This window comes from Plecotus auritus (genome assembly GCF_963455305.1).
Source record: "Plecotus auritus genome assembly, chromosome: 7".
NCBI classification, from domain to species: Eukaryota; Metazoa; Chordata; class Mammalia; order Chiroptera; family Vespertilionidae; genus Plecotus; species Plecotus auritus.
In genome coordinates, this window is record NC_137774.1 from 164665723 (window position 1) to 164688011 (window position 22289).

Consider the following 22289-nt stretch of genomic DNA (forward strand, 5'->3'; position numbering starts at 1 on the left):
TAGCAGTTTTCTTATTTGTGGCTATTAACTTATTTGACCAGTTGTGTAGACATAGATAGGTGTAGTAAGCAGTGTGGATTCATCTACAAAGACCTCTTTTCATGGTTATTAAAACTAGAGCTATCTATAATAATAAGAGTGTGATATGCAAATTGACCAAACAGCCAAACAGCGGTACGACTGTCCAGACGAAGCCAGGGCTGCAGCTGCTGCGGCTGTGATGGATTGAGGCAGCCGGCAGGCGCTGGGGCTGTGAAGGCCTACTCTTGCATGAATTTTGTGCATTGAGCCTCTAGTCTATATACATAAAAGCCTAAGCGACCACACAACCAGGCACTATGATGCGCACTGACCACCAGGGGGCAGACGCTCAAAGTAGGAGCTGCCCCTTAGGAGTCCATGCACTCCACAGCAGGAGCGCCACTGGCCGCTGCGCCCAAAGACTGCAGTGGAGTGGCAGCGAGCCTACCGAGCATCTGCGGCAGCAGGCGCAGCTGGGCTGGGATGAGCAGGAGCGGCAGGCAGGAGTGGCAGGAGGCATTGGACTGTTGGTTTCAGCTCGATCCCCGCAGGCCATGCCTCTAGTCCTATCTAATAAAAGGGTAATATGCAAATTAACCATCACCCCATCACAAATATGGCAGCACCCATAGCCACAAGATGGTGGCTCCCAGTCCTCTCAGTCCCGCTAGAGCCCCCCAGTCTCAGGGGGGCGGCCGCTGAGAGCGGGCAGTGTGAGCGGCCTTGTGGAATGATTGCTTCATCGCTGCGGCTGCAAGGCAAGCATTCCACCCTGGCCACGGAGGGCCTCTGGGCAGGGAGCAGCCAGGGAGGGGGAGAACGCTTGTGTCGTCGCCCCGGCGATGAGGCAAGCATTCCACACCCGGCTGTGGATGGGCCTCTGGGCAGCAGGCGCAGAGTAGCCAGGCTCCACAGAGAGCTACTGGCACATGGATTCGTGAGCAGGACTACTAGTATGATAATAAATGTTGAGAGTTAACTTTTGTTTTATTGGTATAGCTCCTAGGATTGTAGTTTTGGTGTCTTTATGTAGCAGAAGTATTTTGTTCCCTTTTACCTCATCTTCTGGGATCAGTGACCCAAGACTCAGGCTTTACCTCCATTAACTATAATTCAGAGATTATTCTATCCCTCTGAGCTCCAGCTTTTCAGTATTACTGGCCACGGTGCCTGTAGGGCTGAGCTTCCCTGAGCCACACAGCACAAACCACGTCAGCATCCTGAGAGGATTTACAGCATTAGTTCCACATAGGAAATGCGCTAGTTTTCTAATAGGCTTGTCAGGCCTAATTAAATTATTTTCTCTTTAAATGTGGCATCCATGGCATGGATAAAGATTTGATTGTTTTTTTCATTATTCTGTTTGAAAGGAGGACAGATTCTAGTTCAGTCTATTAAACCTGTGGCAAAGAAAGTAAGCAGATTAGTCAAGACATTTTTATATGATTTAAATAACTCCTCTTTTAAGTGTATAGACAAGACCAATCAACATATGTTGTTATATTTACAGGATTATTATTATTAACCTTTCCCAATAATTTATTGTCTTATCTATTTTAAGAACATTCAAAGGATTTCCTTTTTATGAATTATGAAGGATCAGTTAGAACAAGAATCTATTTAAAGATGTTTTATTCTAGTTTTTATAAACATGCCCGATTGAATCAAGCATTAAAGGCAGATGACATAGAAGGAACAAGGTTTTTATAACATACTCAATTCAAAGTAGAAAGTTAACCACAATTAAATTTGTTTTATTTAGTCCAGGTAATTAATCCTTGCTCTGTTTATATTGGATTAGTTAGCAGTTCAGATTCTCAAAGTGAATGACTTCTGGAAATTGGGTTCAACCCCTTGGTCATCTGAGATGTTCATTTGTGGTGAGGCTATCAGCTTTACAGGGGTGCCCATAACCAATAACCTATTTTCTATGGTGTCAAATGTTGAGTACCTGTTGGAGTTCTTTAATCAGCTATTTTAATGTTTCTTCCAACAGACCCCAATTACTGATCTGTGCTGGCAGGGGTCTCAAGGTGAGCCTGAGAGGAAATTAGAAACCACCTATCAATGATAAGGCTGAATAGCTCTGAGAACTTACTCATCTCAACCAATAGCAAAACTGAGACAAGTTTAGCTTTAGAAGGAGTTAGTTGCTGACTGCCATGAAAGTAAGTACATAGTGTGGACAATGAGGGCACTGGGAGACCTTGAGGACCTTTTAATTTGCTCCATAAAGAGTGTGTTAGGATTACTACTAAGGAAAAAGTCTCCTTTAAACCTATAAATGGAAGGTTTCTTTTAAAACCTTGACCACTGTGGTGCCATTCTTTAATATGAAAGGGAGCATGCTCCTCAGCAAATGAAAGGGTTCCTAACTGCGGAAGCATAATCGTGTAACTGGTCATAATTAAGTGGAGGTTGAACGTCTCTTTTTTCACTTGCCAAGTCTTTTCATATCAGAGGCTTGATAAACAGGGCAGCTCTCACAATAGTATTAAACCAAGTAAAACCCGCAGAATGCCAAGCATACCTAATTAGTGCTGGCATCCTTATTTCATAAAGTGCAGAAGAAACCTCTTTGATGTTACCTAGCCGCAGTCTTGGAACTCCCGAAGACACTTTTTAAAGTTTTAATAGTTTGACTATGGAGGGTAGAATTGGGGAAGGCAATTTCAAATAGAGTTATTGGGGGACACAAAATACAAGTCCTTCATACCTAGAGAAATTCCCAAGTAAACAAAGGCTGAGGGAATTAGTTATTGCTAGACCTGTCCTTCGAGTAAAGGGAATTCTGTAGTTTGAAATAAAGGACAGTAACTAGAAGACAAAGAAATATTTATCTCAGCAAAAGTAAATACATGGGTCATTATCAAAGCTAGTGTTATTGTAAGAACAGTTTGTAACTCCACTTTTTGTTTTCACCATGATTTAAGAGAATAATGAATGTATTTTTTTAAAGTATTAGTCTAAAAGCTAGTATTATTGTAACTTTGGCTTGTAATTCCACATTTTGTTTTCTACATAAGTTAAGAGACTGGTACTTTAAAAAAAATTATTTTATGTTTTCACACATACAACATACAGAGATGTAATTTTATGACATCCATAAGTGAAAGGGGCAAGGATGGAGCTATAACGAGCAGAGTTTTTATATGTTGTTGAAGTTAAATTGGGATACATTTAAACTGAGTGTTATAACTTTAGGATATTAACTGGAATTTCCATGGTAACCACAAAGAAAATAGTTATAGGATATACACCACAGGAAATGAGTAGGGTATTAAAACATTTCACTGCAAAAAGTCAGATAAACACAAAAGAGGCAGTAAATGAGGGACTAAAAAAATACAAGGTATATAGATACCAAATAGCAAAATAACACAAGTTTCTCCTTATTAATAAATATTTTAAGGATAGATTATTCTCCGTATTTGTATGTTGTTTCTGTTACAGTTTGTGTTTCCTTTTCTTTATATTCCACGTACATATTAAATCATACAGTATTTATCATTCTCTTAGCATATCACTTAGCATACACTTGTGTCCATCCATGTTGTCACAGATGGGAAGATTTCATTCTTTATTATTGCTCAGTGATATACCACATCTTCTTTATCCTTTCACCTGTCAGTGGACACCTAGGTTGCTCTCATATCTTGGCTATTATAAATAATGCTGCAATGAAAAAAGTGAAAGTTAGTAAGAGCTACAAACTTCCAGTTATAAAATAAATGTCATGGGGATGTAATGTACCACACAGGGAATGTAGTTCATGATATTGTAATAAGTTTGTATAGTGGCAGATAGACTTACTGTGGTGATCACTTCATAAAGTACATAAATGCTGAATCACTAAGTTGTACACCTGAAACTAATATAATATTGTATGTCAACTATACTTTATTAAAAAAAATACACACACACACACACACACATACACATACACAGAGCCCTGGCTAGGTAGCTCATTAGTTGGTTAGAGCATCATCTTGATATGCCAAGGTGTGGATTCGATCCCATCCCTTCCCCCCATGGCCAACTCTTTGTAGTTTCAAGTCTTTGTTTTTATCCTGAAATATTACAGTCACCTGCTTAGTCATGTCATCAGCATGAATCACTCCCTGACTTTTGGTCTGTGTCATATCATTTGTAAACTGAATTAAATTCAGAGGAAGGGGGAGTGGTAGTTTTCCCTGGTTGCTGGCACCACTGCCCCTTTTGTGGACCTCAGAGTTTATTCTAAGACAGGAAGCTCCTCTGCCTCATGCCAGCCTCAACCACAGAGTGAGGCCTGTGCTCACCACTGGGCACTGCTGAGCTTCAGGTGCCCTTGATGTCCCTGGGCCAGTGCAGAACCTCAACTTTTTTCTCCTCAAGGTTCTTAAAGTGATAGCATCCTGGGAGTGAAGCCCAAGATGAAACGTATCTCCATCCCTTTCTCAGTCTGAAACCAAACCAAAACAACAACAATTGGATCAGCTTGATGGTGAAAATTCAAGTTTGGTTCACCAGCCTTGCAACTTTTCCTATCACCACTGTGGCCAAGGAAGAGAAGTGACGCCAAAAGTTAGTTAACTACTTTCACATCCAAAGAAATCTCAGACCTCAAATCTCACACCAAAAACCTGACGGAGGTGTAGCGGTGGGGGTGGGACAAGATTCCTTTTCCTAGGTAACAAGAGTAGCTTTCTCACTCTTTCTGCTGTTTAGAAACTTAGGGACAAAGAAAATAGGGGACATAGAACAATTATAAACACAAGGCAATGCTTATAATTGCAATAGAAGTTCCAAGAGAGAGCTTCATTGTCAAGAAAAAGACTACTAGTATCTGTTTCTTCTACCTTCAGTATCATTATTCTGAAACCTTCTGATGCACAAGAATCTTCTTTGTAAAATATTTTTTGTCCCCCTGATCTATGGAACAAATCCTAGACACCCACTTCCCATAGCAAACCTGACAACCCAATCTAATCTACTTTCTCTGAACGCCTGTTATTAGCATGCCACTCAAGGTCACTTGTGGCTGAAATTATTCTATGTCCCTTATTTTCTCCCCACCTGCCGGAAACCGATCATTGTCTCACTAATTAGAAAGGTGTGGACAAGGAACCTTGGAAGGCTGGTCAACCTTGAAGCTCTGAAAGGTCAGAGCCAACCACTCCCTATCTAATTGAGACAATGGTATTTGAGGCAACTTCCCCATCTTGTAATCATGTAAATCCTTACTGATATGATAATCCGCTTATTACCTGCTTAAGGGTAATGGGTGTATCCCATAGCCTCAATAAAAGGGATAGCAAGGCCAGAGCCTAGCGGTAGTCCTCCCACTAGAGGTGGGCTCCCGCCTGGCCCCCCAATTTTCCCAAATTAACTCTTTTCCAAGTCTCTTTTCATTTGTGTGCGGCCTTCTCCAGAACCCGAACCCTGAACCGGAACCCTGAACCACGCGGGACGTGAAAGGGGTTCCCACACCCACCCCCCACTCCCGCCAATAAGCTTCAAAGTTCCTAAGCACAAGGAAAAGCTATAAAGCTATTTTTGCTACCCAAATTTCACATGAAGATAGGATTCCAGTGTGAGAGGGTGGCTTTTCTCAGCAGCATAATCAAAGGCTAAAACAATTGCATGCCCTTAAAAGAGTTAACAGATTCTTCCCAGCCATCTTCTGCCCTTTGGAATAATTTTACTTGATTTGTTTCTCCACTTGGATGTTCAAAATGTAGACCAAAATATATCCCTTCAAATAGGTTAATAAATAGACTAAATGAAAAATCTCCAATTGCCTAGTAAAATGTCAGTGAACTAGATTGGAAATAATAGAAAAAAAAATCGTCCAATGGGCTTCCTCGACAGCTTGTGAGGGTTATACACGGCAGTGGCTCCTGCTGTTTTCCAGGCCGCGGAGCACATGGAAAATGATAGTGTTTACTCAGCACACGGGGCTGTTCTGGGGGAAGTGACTGTCTCTGCCACCTGAACCTTGCAGGGGCACCTTGTAGCTCATTAAGGGCTCACTGGTTAGAAAGCCACATCTTCACATTTAGCTGCTGTCATTTAAAAAAAAAAATGACAGTAACAACGAAAATGTTAAAATGCTGCAGCCAAATCTTCGCCCTCTCCTTATTTTTGTTTTCTTGGCAATGTCCAAGGTCACAAATACCAGTCTTCCATACGCCATGAGGAGTGTGAATGCCCTGTATGCACAATAATTGAAACGGTTTTCTGATTCGTTCCTCCCATCTCTTCCCTTATAAAGAAAAAAGAGCGCATCCATCTTCTAGCTACTACGGAACTCAAGTTTGTCTTACAATGGCGTGTGGGTTGTGGGGGTTAATGAACTGATAAAGTCATCAGCATGCTGAGCTCAACATGGTAAACTGTTAGCCAGAATTGAATATGACTTAATAATAAATAGATAAAGCAAGTTGCTCAGAGGAGTGCCCAGGTGCAAAAGACCTTCTCCAAACTATTTTTAGTGCTGTCATTAGAAAATAAATATGCTGCCCGGAAACTGGTTCAGATGTCATTGGTTGGATTCCCGGTCAGGGCACATGCCCAGGTTGTAGGCTTGATCCCCAGGAGGGTGTGTGCAGGAGGCAGCCAATAGATGTCTCTTTCTCATCAGTGTTTCTATCTCTCCTGTCTTCTCTCTCTCAAAATAAAACAACAACAACAAAAACGTATTTTAAAAAAGAAAGTAAATGTGCTACATTTAGGGGCTTTCAGGCAAACCATTTTGTCACACATTTCTCAGCTATCATAAAGTGAATGAAGACATTTTCCTATTTCAGTAATTTCGACATCAGCATTTTTTGATCGAAGCTAACATAAGTCACCTATACATAGATAGGACAAGAGAAGATACCGAAATTACAAGGGCTTATGTTTTATTTTTTACTGCCTTGAATTAAGATATCGTTGCTTCCTCCCAAGAGATTCCTTTTCCTACCCCCAGGCACTAAGCACAAGAGAATTAGACAGCTAAAAGAGGCTATCCCTTACAGGCATGTATGGAGGGAAAATATTTCAAATAGTTTTTAGCTGTTAGCTAAACATGTCTAATAAGGGATGGGAGATAAGGAAGGGATTAAACTTTGGGCATGTGCCAATTCTAAATGGAAAATTCAAGAACAGCCAACTTTGCCACGGGCACTCATTTACTTAGTTCCAGAAGTAAATTAATGGGACAGAATTGGAAGCTGCAGGTGGGATGAATTAATTGTCTTGCGGGGTTATTGGTAATGCCTAAAGTGCTTTGTAAACTAGAAGTACTCCATAAAGATGTCATCATAAGTACCTTTATCATTGGGAGTAGCAAAATTAATAATGATAAAACAAATTAAGGATGCAAAGTTGGATTTTATTTTCACATGAATAAAAACATGTCAAATTAGGAAATGTTATATGGTAGAACCATACCATGAAATCCTATCATTGAGACAAGCAGATTATCCAGTTACTCTGGTTCAAAAAGACACCTAGTTACATATTATTTGTAAAGCTCCTCTCCCTCATCTTATATGTTTCTCTTTGCTTCATAGGGGCCAGAACACAGAAGTAATATATCGATCCTGTTCTTCACATATTTGCGCTGTGACTCTTGTAAAATAATACAGGTCCCAACATAGCTCCCATGAAGGCATTTTTGCAGTTACATTAGAATTACTGTATGTTTTCTTGACTTCCGTGAATGCCACGTAGGAAACAACTGATTGTTAACATCTGTCCATGCCTAGGTGCTCAGTGATCCTTGTGCGTTAAATGCTTTCCACGTATTTACTAACTTCATCTTACCAGCAGGCTTGTGAGATCTATCCCATCATTGTTCTTGCTTTACAGATGTGAAAAGCTGAGGTTTAGAGGCAATGAAATAACCTGCCCCAAGGTTCGATCCCATATCCATCTAGAACCCAAGACCGTGCATTCACCATGAGGAAGGACTGTGTTCTCTGTATGTGTTCACCGTTACCCCATGGAGACTAATTCAGTAACGGGAAACAGACAAGACTGCATTCATTTTGTTTCTTGGTTTCTTTTTCTCCCCTGGGCCCACCTCTCCCTCTGTCCTCTTCCTCCATTTTACCCTCATTTCAACTCTCCCCTTTCTTTTTTCCCAAAGGCAAATATGCCATGCGAGACCTGGTCCACAGGCTTCCAGGCGGGAACAACAGCAACAATGCAGCAAGCAAGGCCATGTCGGATGACACGGTGACAGCTGTCTGCTGCACCCTACATGAAGTGATCACCAAGAACATGGAGAACGCCAAGGCCTTACGGGATGCAGGTGGCATCGAGAAGTTGGTTGGCATCTCCAAAAGCAAAGGAGATAAGTAAGTCAGATGGTATTGGTAGAATGGGTTCTAAGTGTGCCCGACAGTCCCTGGTTATGGGTAATACTATCGAATGTCACTGAAAAGCATTTGTCTCTGATAATCAAGGGAACAAAAACAGCAAATGGTTTCCAGTCTTCCCACCCCAGAGTGAAAGCTAGTCTCACTGGTAATTTCAATTTGATTAATAACTCATGACTTGGTTGACTACTGTGGTATTGGGAAGTTTCTTTCATGATAGATGATTTCAGTAATGTTCTTTATTTGAATGAAATTTCTTTTATGGAATAATCACTTGTTGCATCTCATTGTTCCTTTATCTTTTTTCCCCACAATGTTAACAATCTGGATTTACATGTTTAATAAGAAGTGTTGCACTGAGTTGAGTCAAGCATCTTCCAAGTTATGGTCAGTTTCATCCATTCTTTCATGTAATTTATCTCCTTTTTAAATAGTGGCTAATTTGGGGTTCAAAACAGGTTTTTATAGCTGCAGATATCCTCCTCTCTCACATTTATTTGGTTATTACCTCTCACAGCTCTTAAAATGAATCCAGAAGCATTGCTCTGAATCTTAGCACTAAACTCACCATTCATCATTCAGCTCTGTTATGACAGTAGTCAGAGAGACAGCCATGGCCTTCTAGACAAGTTTTAATAAAATATAAATTCTTTAATGAAAATAAAAGTTTGGAAATTGGAGATGATTTTATAATTGGAAAAGGAGGAATATCAATTTACTCTAGTTAATTAATAAAATGCTTGCAAATCTGTCCGCCTTACATTGTCCTTTAAAAAGCATTTATAGAAATAAATTGAATTCAAACCTGATTTTTAAATGTAATATGAGAAAACACAAATAAAAAAGTGGACCTACCTATGGTTCTCCATGTTACGTATCTATAAGTTTTATTTTTAAACTAGAGGCCCGGTGCACAGATTTGTGCACCAGTGGGGTCTCTTGGCCTGGCCTGTGCCCTCTTGCAATCTGGAACCCCTCGGGGGATGTCAACTGCCAGTTTCGGCCTGATCCCTACAGGCCAGGCCAAGGGACTCCACTGGTGCAGGAGGGACCCCACAGGCCGAGGGCCTCCAGAATGCATATAAGATCATTGGTTAATCTCTTCCCATCCTCCCCTCTCCCTGCTTCCCTCTGAGATTCATCAGTCTGTTCCATGTTTCCATGCCTGTGCATTGAGTATCTGCCCCCTGGTGGTCCAGTGTGCATCATAGCTACCAGTTGAATAGTCACTTAGGCTTTTATATATAGATATCCACAGACTTAAACGTGGATGATATTAATGAGTCACACTGTCAAGGTGCCAATCACAATCTGAGCTGCACAACACACCGTATCTTGTGAACACAATCCTGGGAGTGGTGGTCTGGGTTTCTGCTGCTGAAATGGCTGTTTCGAACACCCACCATCAACTGAACCAACTGAAATCTTCAGCTGCCCTAATTTGACACCTCTGGTGAAGATCAGACATTGTGTAATTGTTAATGACTCTTACAGGAGCTGTATACCTGCCATTTTGCAGTCTCAATAACTTATATTATTCTGTTCACATCATTTTAAACACCCATTGTGGACATCCTGTCACATTCATCTGTTTTAGAAGTACATTTTTTTTTTCTAATTTTAACAGTTATATAAGGAATAGTGTTGAATGTGCCATTGTATTTTGTCATAAGACAGAAAAGCCATTAACAGACTCAACTGCTACTTGTCAGTAAGGAAGTGTGTATTGTGGCTGAGGTTAAAATCACTTGTCACATTTAAAACACTCAATTGTTCAAGTCCTTCAATCAATAGGTATAGTTTTTCAAGTAGAAGTTGCTATGGCACCACTCTAGTGGATGGATTTATGTTAAAGGCCTAAAAAAAGCAATGATTCTTTAACCTTTGCATGTTATTTTAACACTGAGCTGTATTGGCATTTTAATTGAAAGGTTAAAACCTGCTATCATTACACATGCACCGTCTTTATTTTGTAACTAAGCAAGAAGTAGAAACAAAAAATTACTCTGTGTCAGAGGAATTTTTGCATAATTAATATATATGTTGCAACTACATTATCACTACCTGAATATTAATGTTTCTCTAGAGTTGTTTGATTATTGTCATGGATAAATATCTAGCTAACAATGATAAAACACAGCAAAACGTAAGATTTTATCTTTGTTCAGCATTGATTTTATGAGATTAAAATGTACCTGTATCTATATCCATGCAAAGATCTAAAATTCTCTGCCTTTAAGTCAAAGGAATTTAATATTACATTTAGAGCATGGTACTGGTATAAATTATGAACTCATTTAGCAATCATTCATTTTAGTAAAATGAAAATATATCTGTTACTTAACTATACTACATAATTCATCGCTCATAGAGGAACATAATTTAGAATTTATAATAACTCTATATTTTTTCTTTTAAAAGTACATGATATAATTAATAAATTTTCCAACAGCCAATTCTGGAGTCCATCTCAGTAATAATAATAGTAAGAGTGATCATTACTGTTACCAGTAAATAAATGGGTGAAGAAACCTTAAACTTAGTTGGTCTAAATTGCTAACATGAAGATCCAGGAAAATAGCACACATTTAATTGACCATGTATTAACATCCCATAATTTCTTTACAAAATGGTTGTTCTCGCAACATCCATTTTACTCTGGCTCTCAATTCCAACCTCAACCTGGTCCCATCTAACCATCTGCTCGCTTTCTATTTCGAAGGCATTTGTGGTCTCAATTTAGACATTCTCTCTCAAGGTATCTATGGGCCACTCACTGCCTCATGGGTTAGCTTTGGGGGTGGACTTTGCATCGGTTCTAATTTGTGCAGCTCCAGGAGTCACCATTCAGATAGACCAGGATGGGCAAACTGTGGCTCCTGGGCCAGATCTCACCCACCACCTGCTTTTGTAAATTACACTTGATTGACACAGCCACATCATTCCTTTATGTATTTTTTATGACTCCTCTCATGCTACAATGGCAGAATTGAGAAGCTGCAACTGAGATCGTATGGCCCCCAAAGCAGAGAATATTCATTATCTGATCCTTTATAGAAAAAAAGTGTGCCAGCCCCTGATATGGGCACGAGGTCAATGGCAGCCATTAGACTTGGGCAGCTGGTTGTAGAACCAGCCTGTTAGAACAAAGAATCCGCAGGTAGCTAATAGTTTCCCCTCACCACTAGTCTATGTGACTTCCAAGAAGTTGATAGAATTACACCCACATGGCCGAAACCGGTTTGGCTCAGTGGATAGAGCGTTGGCCTGCGGACTGAAAGGTCCCGGGTTCAATTCCGGTCAAGGGCATGTACCTTGGTTGTGGGCACATCCCCAGTGGGAGGTGTGCAGGAGGCAGCTGATCAATGTTTTTCTCTCATCAATGTTTCTAGCTCTCTATCCCTCTCCCTTCCTCTCTGTGAAATATCAATAAAATATATTTAAAAAAAAAAAAAAGAATTACACCCACATGGACATATTGATCTGTCTGTTGTGAGATGCAGAGTGGCACTGAACCAAAAGGCAAAATATTTAGTTATAGTTTCACAGGGTTTTCAAAGCCATGACTCAAAAAAATGGTAAGAACCACTAATCCAAAGGTCTAAAGTGACCTTACTGTCTCACTATGGCCCAAAAGATGGAACGTTAATCGTATGAAGGGTTGTCATATAGATGCTGTCTCTTCCTCTGTGTACCTGTGAGAGCGCGCATGGCAGCATGTGCTCACTGTCCACGGCACTGCCCATCTCTTGCTCTTGGCATCAGCAGCAGGTGAAGAGCAAGTCCCTGCAGCCAGGCAGGCCTGGAGAGCCAACACTGGCTATGCTCTCACGCTTCCGCTGAGAAGATGAATATCATGTTCATCTCGCTGCACAACATTAAAACCCCCGAATCTGGCCCTTCCTAATCGCTGTTTTTCTCTTCTGTTCTGTTGCATAGTCAGATGCTAAACTTGTGCCTTCTGACTCTTCTGTTTGCATTTTGAACATTCTTTGGCAAACTGTGATGGGCTCCTGTCTCCTGCCCTCAGGGGTGTGTTGACGAGAATGCCGCTGGAGATGAGTGAACTATCCGTTGTGCTCCCCAGGCTGAGAGGAACAGCCAGAATGCCAGGAGAATGTCTGTTCTTGCCACGTCCTGACAATCGTGTGTCCACTTACCATCTTGCATGTCCTGTCTTTTCTTACCAGACATTCTCCAAAAGTGGTCAAAGCCGCATCTCAGGTCCTCAACAGCATGTGGCAGTACCGAGACCTGAGGAGTCTCTACAAAAAGGTAAGGTTTGCTTTACCCTCTCAGCTCATGAGCGATACACAGGCCCTCAGCCAAAGGACCCTATACGTGGTCCTAACACGATGCATCCTAGATGCGGAGATTATTTGTCTGAGTAATGGAAGCAACTGAAAGGGAAGAATTGATGACAAAGCAGAAGAAACGAGTCACCAAGTATCCCCTGGACATATACCAAGACTCAGGAACTTTCTGGATTGGACAAATCTGCACTCATAGGGCCTTAGCCTAGCTCTTCTGACAGGAAACAAGCTTTTTTCCCCAGCTTCCATATTTTATGATCAACTAAAAATTAATGAACTAAGGATTTTTGTAAAAGAAAATTAAAAAAAAAAAAAGAACCAGCAAGCATCAACAAGTAATTGTGTAGAGGAGACAGAAAGAAATAGAAAAAGCAATTCAGGAAGTCCGGGAACACTGGGTAGAAGGCCCAATAGTCTGACCCGTGTTCCCAGCCCAGCCCTCACCAGGTTCCTGCCGCCGGCCGGCCAGGGAGCATGAGGAAGAAGCTGAGTGTTCAGTGCCCTCTCTCAAGGCAGGCATGAATTTTTTAAATACATTTCAAAGAAATCTTCATCCCCAAAATGGTTTACAAATAAAACCTGAAGAGAAAAATGTTGCATCTAGAAACTTAGATTCTACACCTCATTTCCAAATGCTGCGAAAAAGGTATGCATAGCTTCTCTTTTGTGCTTAGGAGGGGAGAATTCTGTAACAAGGCTTCCCAGAAGTTGTTGTTTTGTTGTTACCAGACCAGCAAACATGGGTAGTTTAAGTGCTTGGTGATTGCAATAGATTTGAGTTAACAAAGAGGGAAGGAAAACATCAGTGATTTCTGTGGGGACTCAGAAAGCATAACCAGGGCTGGAGGAGAGGCATGGGCGTCCATCAACAACTGTCCCCGTGCCTCCTTGCAACCCCTGGCGGCCTGCATGGCAGAGGAACAGGAGAGAGAACCCCCATGTCTTGGCCTTCCTCCCCAGCCTACCAGTTCTGGGCTGGGGGTGATGTTCAGCAGCAAGAAGCCCACATCAGAGGAAACAAAACCCATCTTGCCAGAGGGAAAATTTGTCCTTTTTTAAGCCAAAGGGAAAATATAAATACTTAATAACTGGCTCTACTTACGTGGATTTCCCCAAGGCCTTCCTATTTCCCTGAAGTGTTCATACTTTGCACTTTAAATTTATGAAGTTTAGCCTATGCATTTCCCTTTCAAGATTTTTCTATCCCCTGAGAGTAAGCTGAAACAGAGATTGCAAAATGCAGTGTGAAAGGAGCATTCTAGATTAATTATATCCTCTCCGACCTAGTCTGCATATTAGGATAAGCCCTTCATCTCACATGTTGTGGGTTCCATTTTGGTTTGCCTGAAGCTCATATCCCAGCATCTCCGGTAACTGCCTTCGCGAGCCCCTCTAGCAGCCGAGTGAATTCTCTCACAGGGCAGGATCCTTCAGCTAGACAGGCAGCAGGACAAGAAGGACTCGCCATTAGTTAGTAAGGAGCCGGTCATTCTGAATCAGTGGTTCCAGAAGCTCTGAGAAATATTAGTGCCTCAAATAAACTCCACTCTACCTCCGATCCTTTGCTGAAATAATCCTTCTCGTATGTGCATTGGAGGGAAACTACTTTGGGAGACTCAACAAGTTACTTGTTCTTGAGAAGTATGAGTTTTTAATCCTATTTTTTTTCTATGTCAGTGGTAGAGTTCAAAAAGTATCATTGTCTTTCTGTTTCCATGTTAAAAAGAAAAAAAAAAAAAAAGAATGTGTTGACAGGAATTTAATGGAGCTAAAACTTAAAAGTGAAAGATGGTTTAAAATGTGTTTCATGCGAGGAGATTCGAGAAGCATGAGCTGGAGAAACTGCCGGTGATGTTTTTAATTGACCCATGATGAGAAAGTATGGAGAAGGAGCTGACGTTAATAATTTTCAAGTTACGCAGATGTGAAAGGAAGTGAGGACCTCTGTGCTCAGTATCTTAAGTGTTGCTAATAGCAAAGCTCAACATTTACAAAAGCATTTCTTTTGGAAATTCCCATTTGGGGAGAAAACCGAATTCATTTATCCTTGGGAATTGTTTTTATTCAGTGAGGGAATAGACCTCTATCTTGTTCTTCTTTGACAATTTTCATATCATTGAAAAAAATGATCCATGAAAAAAATGATCCATAGCTTTGACTTATCCATGCATCAGATCTATTTACTAAACACCTAATATAGGCTTAGAACAGGCAGAGTTCCAGAGAAAACATGAGAACTGGAGCGTAGCTACCCTGGGTAAAAATGAAATATAGAACAATTATTGACAACTTAATTCCGTTTGGAATTATACACCACAGACATTAAGAGATGAATTAAGAGTAGGAAAATCGTCGAGCAAAATCTTAAAACATTCATGGAGTTTGCATAAACTGGGAGAAAAGAGGTGAGGGCATTATGGATAAGAGGAAAAAGATGAGTGAAGACATGAAATTTGAAATGAAAATGGCAAATCTATGGGACAGAATTAAAGGCCCATCTGTCACTGGCTTATTTCTTCCTAGAACCCAGGCAAGGAGGCTGGCATCTCATTTTATGAGCTCAACTCCTTTACTAGTATTTTACTTAGAGATGTATTTAACACATCAAAGTATTCTTCTGGCTGAGTGTGTTGACCAATACAAAATTATATTCGATTCCTTGGAGCGAAAACATACTTGTATTATCCAGACCTTCACCTTCAGGGAGGCCTGGACTTCGGGTTCTCCCTGAAGGGAAAACAAGTACAGGAGAATATTATCACATACCGTCTAAGTAATGCATTGCTTTAAAAATAAATACATAAATAAATAAATAAATAAATAAATAGCCAATGCCCACATTTAGATAACCACAAATAGAACTTTAAAATTTCCTTATTATCTGTGTCATTGCAGAAGATGTTTTCTAGAGGAAAAGAAGATGAGCCTTAGGAACAGGCCTGACATGGGGATAAAAGAGAATCAGGAGATCAAAAGTTCTTGACTTTTTTGTACCAAGGTTCAAAAAACAAGGTCACTGACCTAATGAAGTACCTATGTTTGACTATGTTGAGGACTGTTGGGACAGCTGGTTTTGGAAGAAAGCGATAAATCTTTCTTTTATTGGGGGGATAGACATAGAATTATAAAATTATACAAATCATTGCTTACAATTCCTGATACAATACCTTAATAATCTGTACACCTCCAAAAACTAGTTATACTAATCTGCACACAGCATTCTATCAGAGGGTCTCAAAAATACAGAAGCCCAAGCTGTACAGGTATCTCTTTCCCTCTCAGGATATCTGGTTAGGCAGGTGGCCTGGGACCAGTGTGTGATCCTGGGATTGTCCTGTTGCTGTGCCTGGCACCGGGATGCTGTCCTTGCCTGTGTGGGCAAAGCTCCCTAGCCCTTCCCCCTCTCACTGCAGCCCATAGGAAGGGAGAGGGGAAGAGAGGGCAAGGAATATCCTTTTAAGCAAGTGATACAAAAGTTGTCAGACTTCTGCTCACATCCCAGGACCAAGAACTCAGTTATACCACACATCCTGCTGGGAGGGAGGATGGGCAAGGTGGCAGCGAGGCCTTTGTGGCAGGAGGAAGGTAGTTATGTTACCAGAGGAAAAAAGGCAGTGTTGGCTCCAGACGTCATTTCATTTTGTTCAAATACCTTTAATATCAATTGCAATTACTACCTAATGAGGCATATTATTCCATTTCAGAATGGCTGTGCTTATTCAGAGCTTCTTACTTGCATTAAGCAAAAATCTTTATCTGACGCTTCTGCCCTTCAATGCCATTCTGCAAAAGTCAAATTTCTCTTCCCTCTGAAAGCCTTACCCTCTTTAACATAGGCATCCTGTCCCCACAAGGCCGGCCCTTCCCAGGCCAAACATGCTCAACTCTAATACATGGGCATTGCCATGGCCTCCACCATTGTGTTCCCTTTTGTCCACATGCATGCAAGTTCAACAGCACCCCTTCTGCAATGTAGCTCCCAAAATGAATCTGTCCCTCCAAGGTGTGTGTTTTTTTTTTTTTTAATGTATTTTTATCGGTTTTAGAGAGGAAGGGAGAGGGAGATAGAAACACCAATGATAAGAAAGAATCATTGATTGGCTGCCTCCTGCAGGCCTCACACTAGGGATCGAATCTACAAGCCAGGCATGTGCCCTGACTGAGAATCAAACCATGACCTCCTGGTTCATAGGTCGATGCTCAACCACTGGGCCGCGTGGGGGTGGGACCTTCCAAGTTTTTTTGAAGCAGAAGAAAGAGATGAGATGATCCTTCCCTGAGGCTGAGACCCCCACTACTAACAAAGCTAGGGAGCAAATAGTGTCCGAGACGCTAATTACACTATTTGGTGAAGTACAAAGAGCACAGCACTTAGAATCAAATGGCCAAAGGTTAAAGGCACCGCCTACCACCTACCCGCAGTGTGACGTTGGGCAAGTTTTCCTGAGCCCCCTTGCCCATCAGCGTAGAGTTGACTTTGGCTGAGGGGCAACAAGGAGCCCTCTGATTCACCAGGCCTCTCGGTCAGCACACTGGACTTGTTCTCTCTCCAGTTATCCAAACCTGTGAGCACCCCTTCCTACCAGTCTCCGGAAGACCAAACACCTCCTTAAAATGGTCTGTGGCAGTTCTCCTACCTGACACAATGTTCTCTCCAGAATGCTGGACATGACCTCAGGGCCATAGGGGTTTGTGCACCAGAGTTGAACTCTCCTGAACCCTTGCATCATAGAGCCTTCGCATCCTTTCATGGAGATTGTGGCATCTCTCTGTCAGTCCAATCGCAGTCGCTTGGGCTTCTCATCCATGGAGTGAGCAGCTTAACAGTGGCTTCCCAGGATTGCTGATTGTCCCCAATGTGACAGCAGTCAGCAGAGAGCTCCATACACTGGAGAGGCATATACCAACAAGATCACTGTTGTTAATTCTAAAACATTTCTCCATGCTGCTTGGCTGACAGATGCTCCTTGCCATCCTGTCCACAGGCAGCTGGACATGTGGGTCCAGGATTTCATTTTGTCATCATCACCATCATTGTCACCATTCACTTCAGCCTGCATGTTCACAGATTGCTTTCCTCTTGGTTCCCTCTACCTATCTCCTCCCAGCCTCTGGATGCCTAACCCCGTGTCCTCTCCCACAGTCATTCTCCTTGGCAGCTGTGCCTGCCTATGATATTTGCATTGTAAACAGTCCCAGAAGGAAGGGTCTTGCACAGTGGGGTTTAGTTAAAACAAATTAGGTTTTGTAGGAAGACCATTAATGACAATGAGAGCTACCAGGGTTTTAGAAGTGGTTAGCGATTTTATTCCATTTTAGTGCTGAATTTTTGGACAATATGGCAGGTCAAGTGTGTTGAAGACTAATGTTGGCTTGAGGACCATGGAGAAGTCTGGGGTTGGGATATGAAGATGTGAGTTCCAGCCCTAGCTCAATAAATAGCATGCATGCCCTATTTCCCCGAGAAAAGGCTGTGCCATGATCCTGTTCATTTCTAGGTTGAAAATGTTGTGGTAAAATAGCATGACCCACAACAATCGTCTTCTCCTGACCCCCACAACATCGCCATCCCTGAGCTTCTTCAGGCTCTCTGGGTGCTGCTTCTCCATCCTTCATGGGCTCCTCTTCCTGTTCACTCCGTAAATGTCGATGTCCCCAGGGTTCTGTGTTTAGATCTTTCTCACCTCACGCGCGGCCTCTTCCTGGGTGTCCTTAATGCTCCCTGGGTTCAGTCACCATCCACATGTAATGGTCTCTTGAATGTTTCTCCAGCCCAGTCTCTCTTCCTACATCTAACCCCATACTCAATAACCTACTCAGATGCCCACAGCGCCTCTAACAAATCAGATCTAGAACAGACCTACTTCTCTCAGACTCCACCCCTCTCCCTGCACCTCTGATCACTGATTAGCACGGCCTTCCACCCATCACCCAGGCCACTGCCCGGGAGCCATCTGGCTCTTTCTTCTTCTTCACATGTCTGCATCCAACCACCAGGAAGCCCAGACTTCCACCTCCATTCACTTCTTTTTTCCTTTTTTGTTTTTTAATCCTTTATTGTTTAAAGTATTACATAAGTCTCCTTTTTCCCCCATGGACTTCTCCCTGGCTGCCCCCACTTCCCAGCATATGCCCTCACCCCCCTACTGTCTGTGTCCATTGGTTTGCTTCGCTTAGCATAATGCTCTCTATTCACTTCTTTCTACAATCATGGCCACAAACAGCTGTCTTCATCTGCCGGATTATTGTCACAGACTCCTCACTCGGCCCCACCTTCATGATTCCTTCTATCCAGTCCATTCTCCTCCAGAGAGTGGTAAGGGTAAACTTTCTGAAAACCAAATCTGATTAAGTTGGTCCTCGGAGCAACATCTTTCAGTGGCTCCCACTGCCCTCAGGGCAGAGTCCAAACATCTTAGCACATGTTAGCCCATGAGACCTTGAAGGAACAGCCTCAGCTTAGCTCCCTACCTCTCTGCCTGCCCTTGGCCACCAGATATACCTAACTCCTGTGTTCCCAGCTTACTCACCATCACTTCCCCTCCACCTTTCCACAAGCCTATGCTCCATCCTCCACACTTCTTGCCCATCTAAATCTTCCTCATATCCCTCAAGTTTTTTATATTACCTTCCCTGAGAAACATCTCTCTAATCTCTTTCTCAAATCTGAATTAAGGTCATTTCTTACTAATCTGAACTAATTGTAGGGCAAATCAATTTGAATGAATAAAAAAATTTGAATTCAAACTTTTAAAGAATGACTTTTAAGAAGCACAGATAGCTTGGGCCTACTGCTTAAAGTGTTGCAGCATTAGGTGCTATAATATTTAATATCTAGATAAGATTTATTTGTACTTTTATAGAAAACCACTTTCTTTCTTGGTTTAAATATTAATTGTGGGAGGATTTCCATTAGGAACTTACATTAAAAGTCATTTTGTCAGAAAAATTGCAGGGAAACTTGCCTCCAACTAGAGTCCAATTAATATCAACTCCTAATGAACAGAACTCTGAATTAAGGGACACCATAAATGTGTGTCATAAAATATACAAATGCTGCTTGAAAGAGGCTGCATTTCTCTGAGCTAGAAAATAAGAATGAAGTAAAGAAATAAATGAAATAAATCATCTCTCTATCTTTGGTAAAAATAAAGTAGATGGTTTAACTTTTTAAAAATTGCAGTTCTCAGTTTTCTTAAACTGCTTGATTTCTGCTTGCCAAAGCCCTAAATTCCGCTTTTGGTCACCAGTGTCTGTGAAACTTCTGATGTAACCCTCAGCTTAATGACAAAGAAAATTGAAGTTCATCCAATTCCCAGCCAGTACAGACCACTGTTTTATTGGTCTTCATGATGCATTAAGTCCAAGACCAATTCCGTGGAGCTTCCTGAACACGAACTCAGTAGCAGGCCTTGGTTTTAAAATGTATGTGGCCTATTTTGCTCCCAAGTGCTGTTTACACAGCAGTCACTTAAAATGTTAGCTTGTTTAACAATTGCACTCAGAAGCAACCGAGATTGAAAACATAGTTTTTAGGCTTTGGATCAAAATCTTTCTTCAGTTATAGTTACATAGTACTGTGTTAATGTTTAGTCATTAATAATGCAAACAAGATCTTCATGTTTCCTCTCAAGCTGGGGCACAATAACTTCTTATTAAAGGATTACCACCAGCATGCCTGACTGTTTCTCATGCCGGTGAGTATTCCTGCCTGCTTGTGCTGGGCCCCCAGGCCACGGTGCCAGCAGGAGACTCCCTTTCAGTTCCCATGACATCAGTCTTGTGTGGAACTCATTTCTAGATTCCTGGAGTAAACACACCAGCTCCTCATGATTCCCCAACTTCCACCTGCCCAGCAAAGCCCCCGGAAAACTCCAGGCTACCTTTGAGGTTTCCTAGAAAAGCAACCTGGAGCCATCCCAGCCCATTCCGTGTGATGCCCTGGGATCATGGCAGTTGATCTATAGCAATTCTCAGGGTAATTGATCTACAGGAAATCACGGAGCTCCACATCCCCTGAACCTGCTCTGTCCTCTTAGGCACAAGCACATCCCCACATGGCGTAGAAGAGGAGCAGGAAGCCTAGGACACCATGATGAAAATGTCTCTGAGCATTGGGCACTGAAAGAAGGCCCTGAGAACTGAGGGTAATCCACCTCTGTCCTCCCATTCCCTTGCTTCTCCGTGGGCTGCTTGCCAAGTAAACACCCAAGCCCTTAAAGCAGACCCTGTGAAGTTACCATGGAAATGGACAGGGCAGTCCCTATTGTCAAGTAGGAGGATATGATTTTCCAGTGTTTAGCTTATGGTACTGAGGCTCATTATTTTGCTCTAAGTATTTCAAAGGGCTTCAGAGAGAACACCATCTACTCAGCATCTCCATGAGTAATTAAAATCCTTAGTTCATAAATGCAGGGATCAAATCAAAAACGGAGTAAATGTCAGAGCCAAACTCTTGTTGATAGGCAGCCAGGTTAGGAACCAGACTCATTCTCCCGCACATGGCCGGCGTTTTTCCAGTTGTATTCCGGTAGTGCACCCACCCTCCCACCTGCTCTGTGAAATATCAGTATCTTGTAACAATGAGCTGGTGTCTTACAGAATGCCAGACCACCTGCACTTGAAACTGAATTAGGTCGTGTTCCTCCAGGTAGAGATACTGCATTCACTCTTGCCATTTGGATGAGAGAAACAAAACATAAAACTAATCTTTAAATGTCCTTCCTTTTGTTGTCAGGAAATAGACTCTCAGGTTGCACGTACCATTCCGCCAGTGAATGATGAGCTAGGGTAGGAGAGGAGGCATGCCCTTCTCACTTGCCTCACACAGGGCTCTCTTCTTACTGCTGTTGTATTCATTGCATTGGCACTGGCCACCACTGCACTCACAAAACAAGAAATCAATAAGTAATTATGGATAGGGGAGGGATGCCTGCAGACTTCCTCGGATGTCCAAGCCATAGTGGATGAGAGAGTGAACACAGCCCTCGCCTGTCCTTCACTGCTTCCAGGATACTGGCCGCTGACCGTTGATGAGCCTGGAGTCCTGCAAACTGAAATCCTGGGCTCCTGCGTGTCAGCCCATCATCACCCTCATCTGCTGGACATTCAGTAATCAACACAGGACTCCAGTGAGAGCTGGAAAGATAGTTTGAAATACTGTCAAGAAAAGCAAGCACAACACAGTCAACACTTGAAATTTTTATCTTTAAGTCTTACATAAGAAGGGCGAGAAATACTTTAATACTTGCATTAACATGTTACCATTTTGAAAATAAATTTTTTGCTTTGCAGTATCTAAGATGATGATAGGAAAGCACTAAATTCTCTACAGAAATAAATGAAACTACTGAATGTAGAACCGTCATTGTATCGAGGAAATTACTTCTCAGGAATGTATTAACCTTATTACTATGCCAGAAAATTCTTCACAAAGAAATGACTGGAAGGACAGAAGGACGTTTAGCCAGATTCTAAAACAAGTCTAGTGTCCTCAAGACTTACAATTTCAGCTTCTCAGGTTCTTTCTTTTCTAAACCACTTGATGTCAGGTTGGGGGAGAAGAGGAAAAGGCGGAGGTTAACTCAGCTATGATACTGTCTCC

General features: G+C 41.9%; 1 protein-coding gene across 7 annotated transcripts in view; it reads left to right on the forward strand.

Moving 5' to 3' along the window:
* CTNND2 (catenin delta 2) overlaps positions 1 to 22289 on the forward strand; it is an 804920-nt gene that overhangs the window by 754756 nt on the left and 27875 nt on the right. For all 7 annotated transcript variants that reach the window (XM_080680431.1, XM_080680434.1, XM_080680433.1 and 4 more), the window contains 2 exons: positions 8141 to 8351; positions 12563 to 12647. In XM_080680431.1, coding sequence (XP_080536557.1) covers positions 8141 to 8351; positions 12563 to 12647 — 296 coding nt within the window. The remainder of the gene's footprint in view (positions 1 to 8140; positions 8352 to 12562; positions 12648 to 22289) is intronic.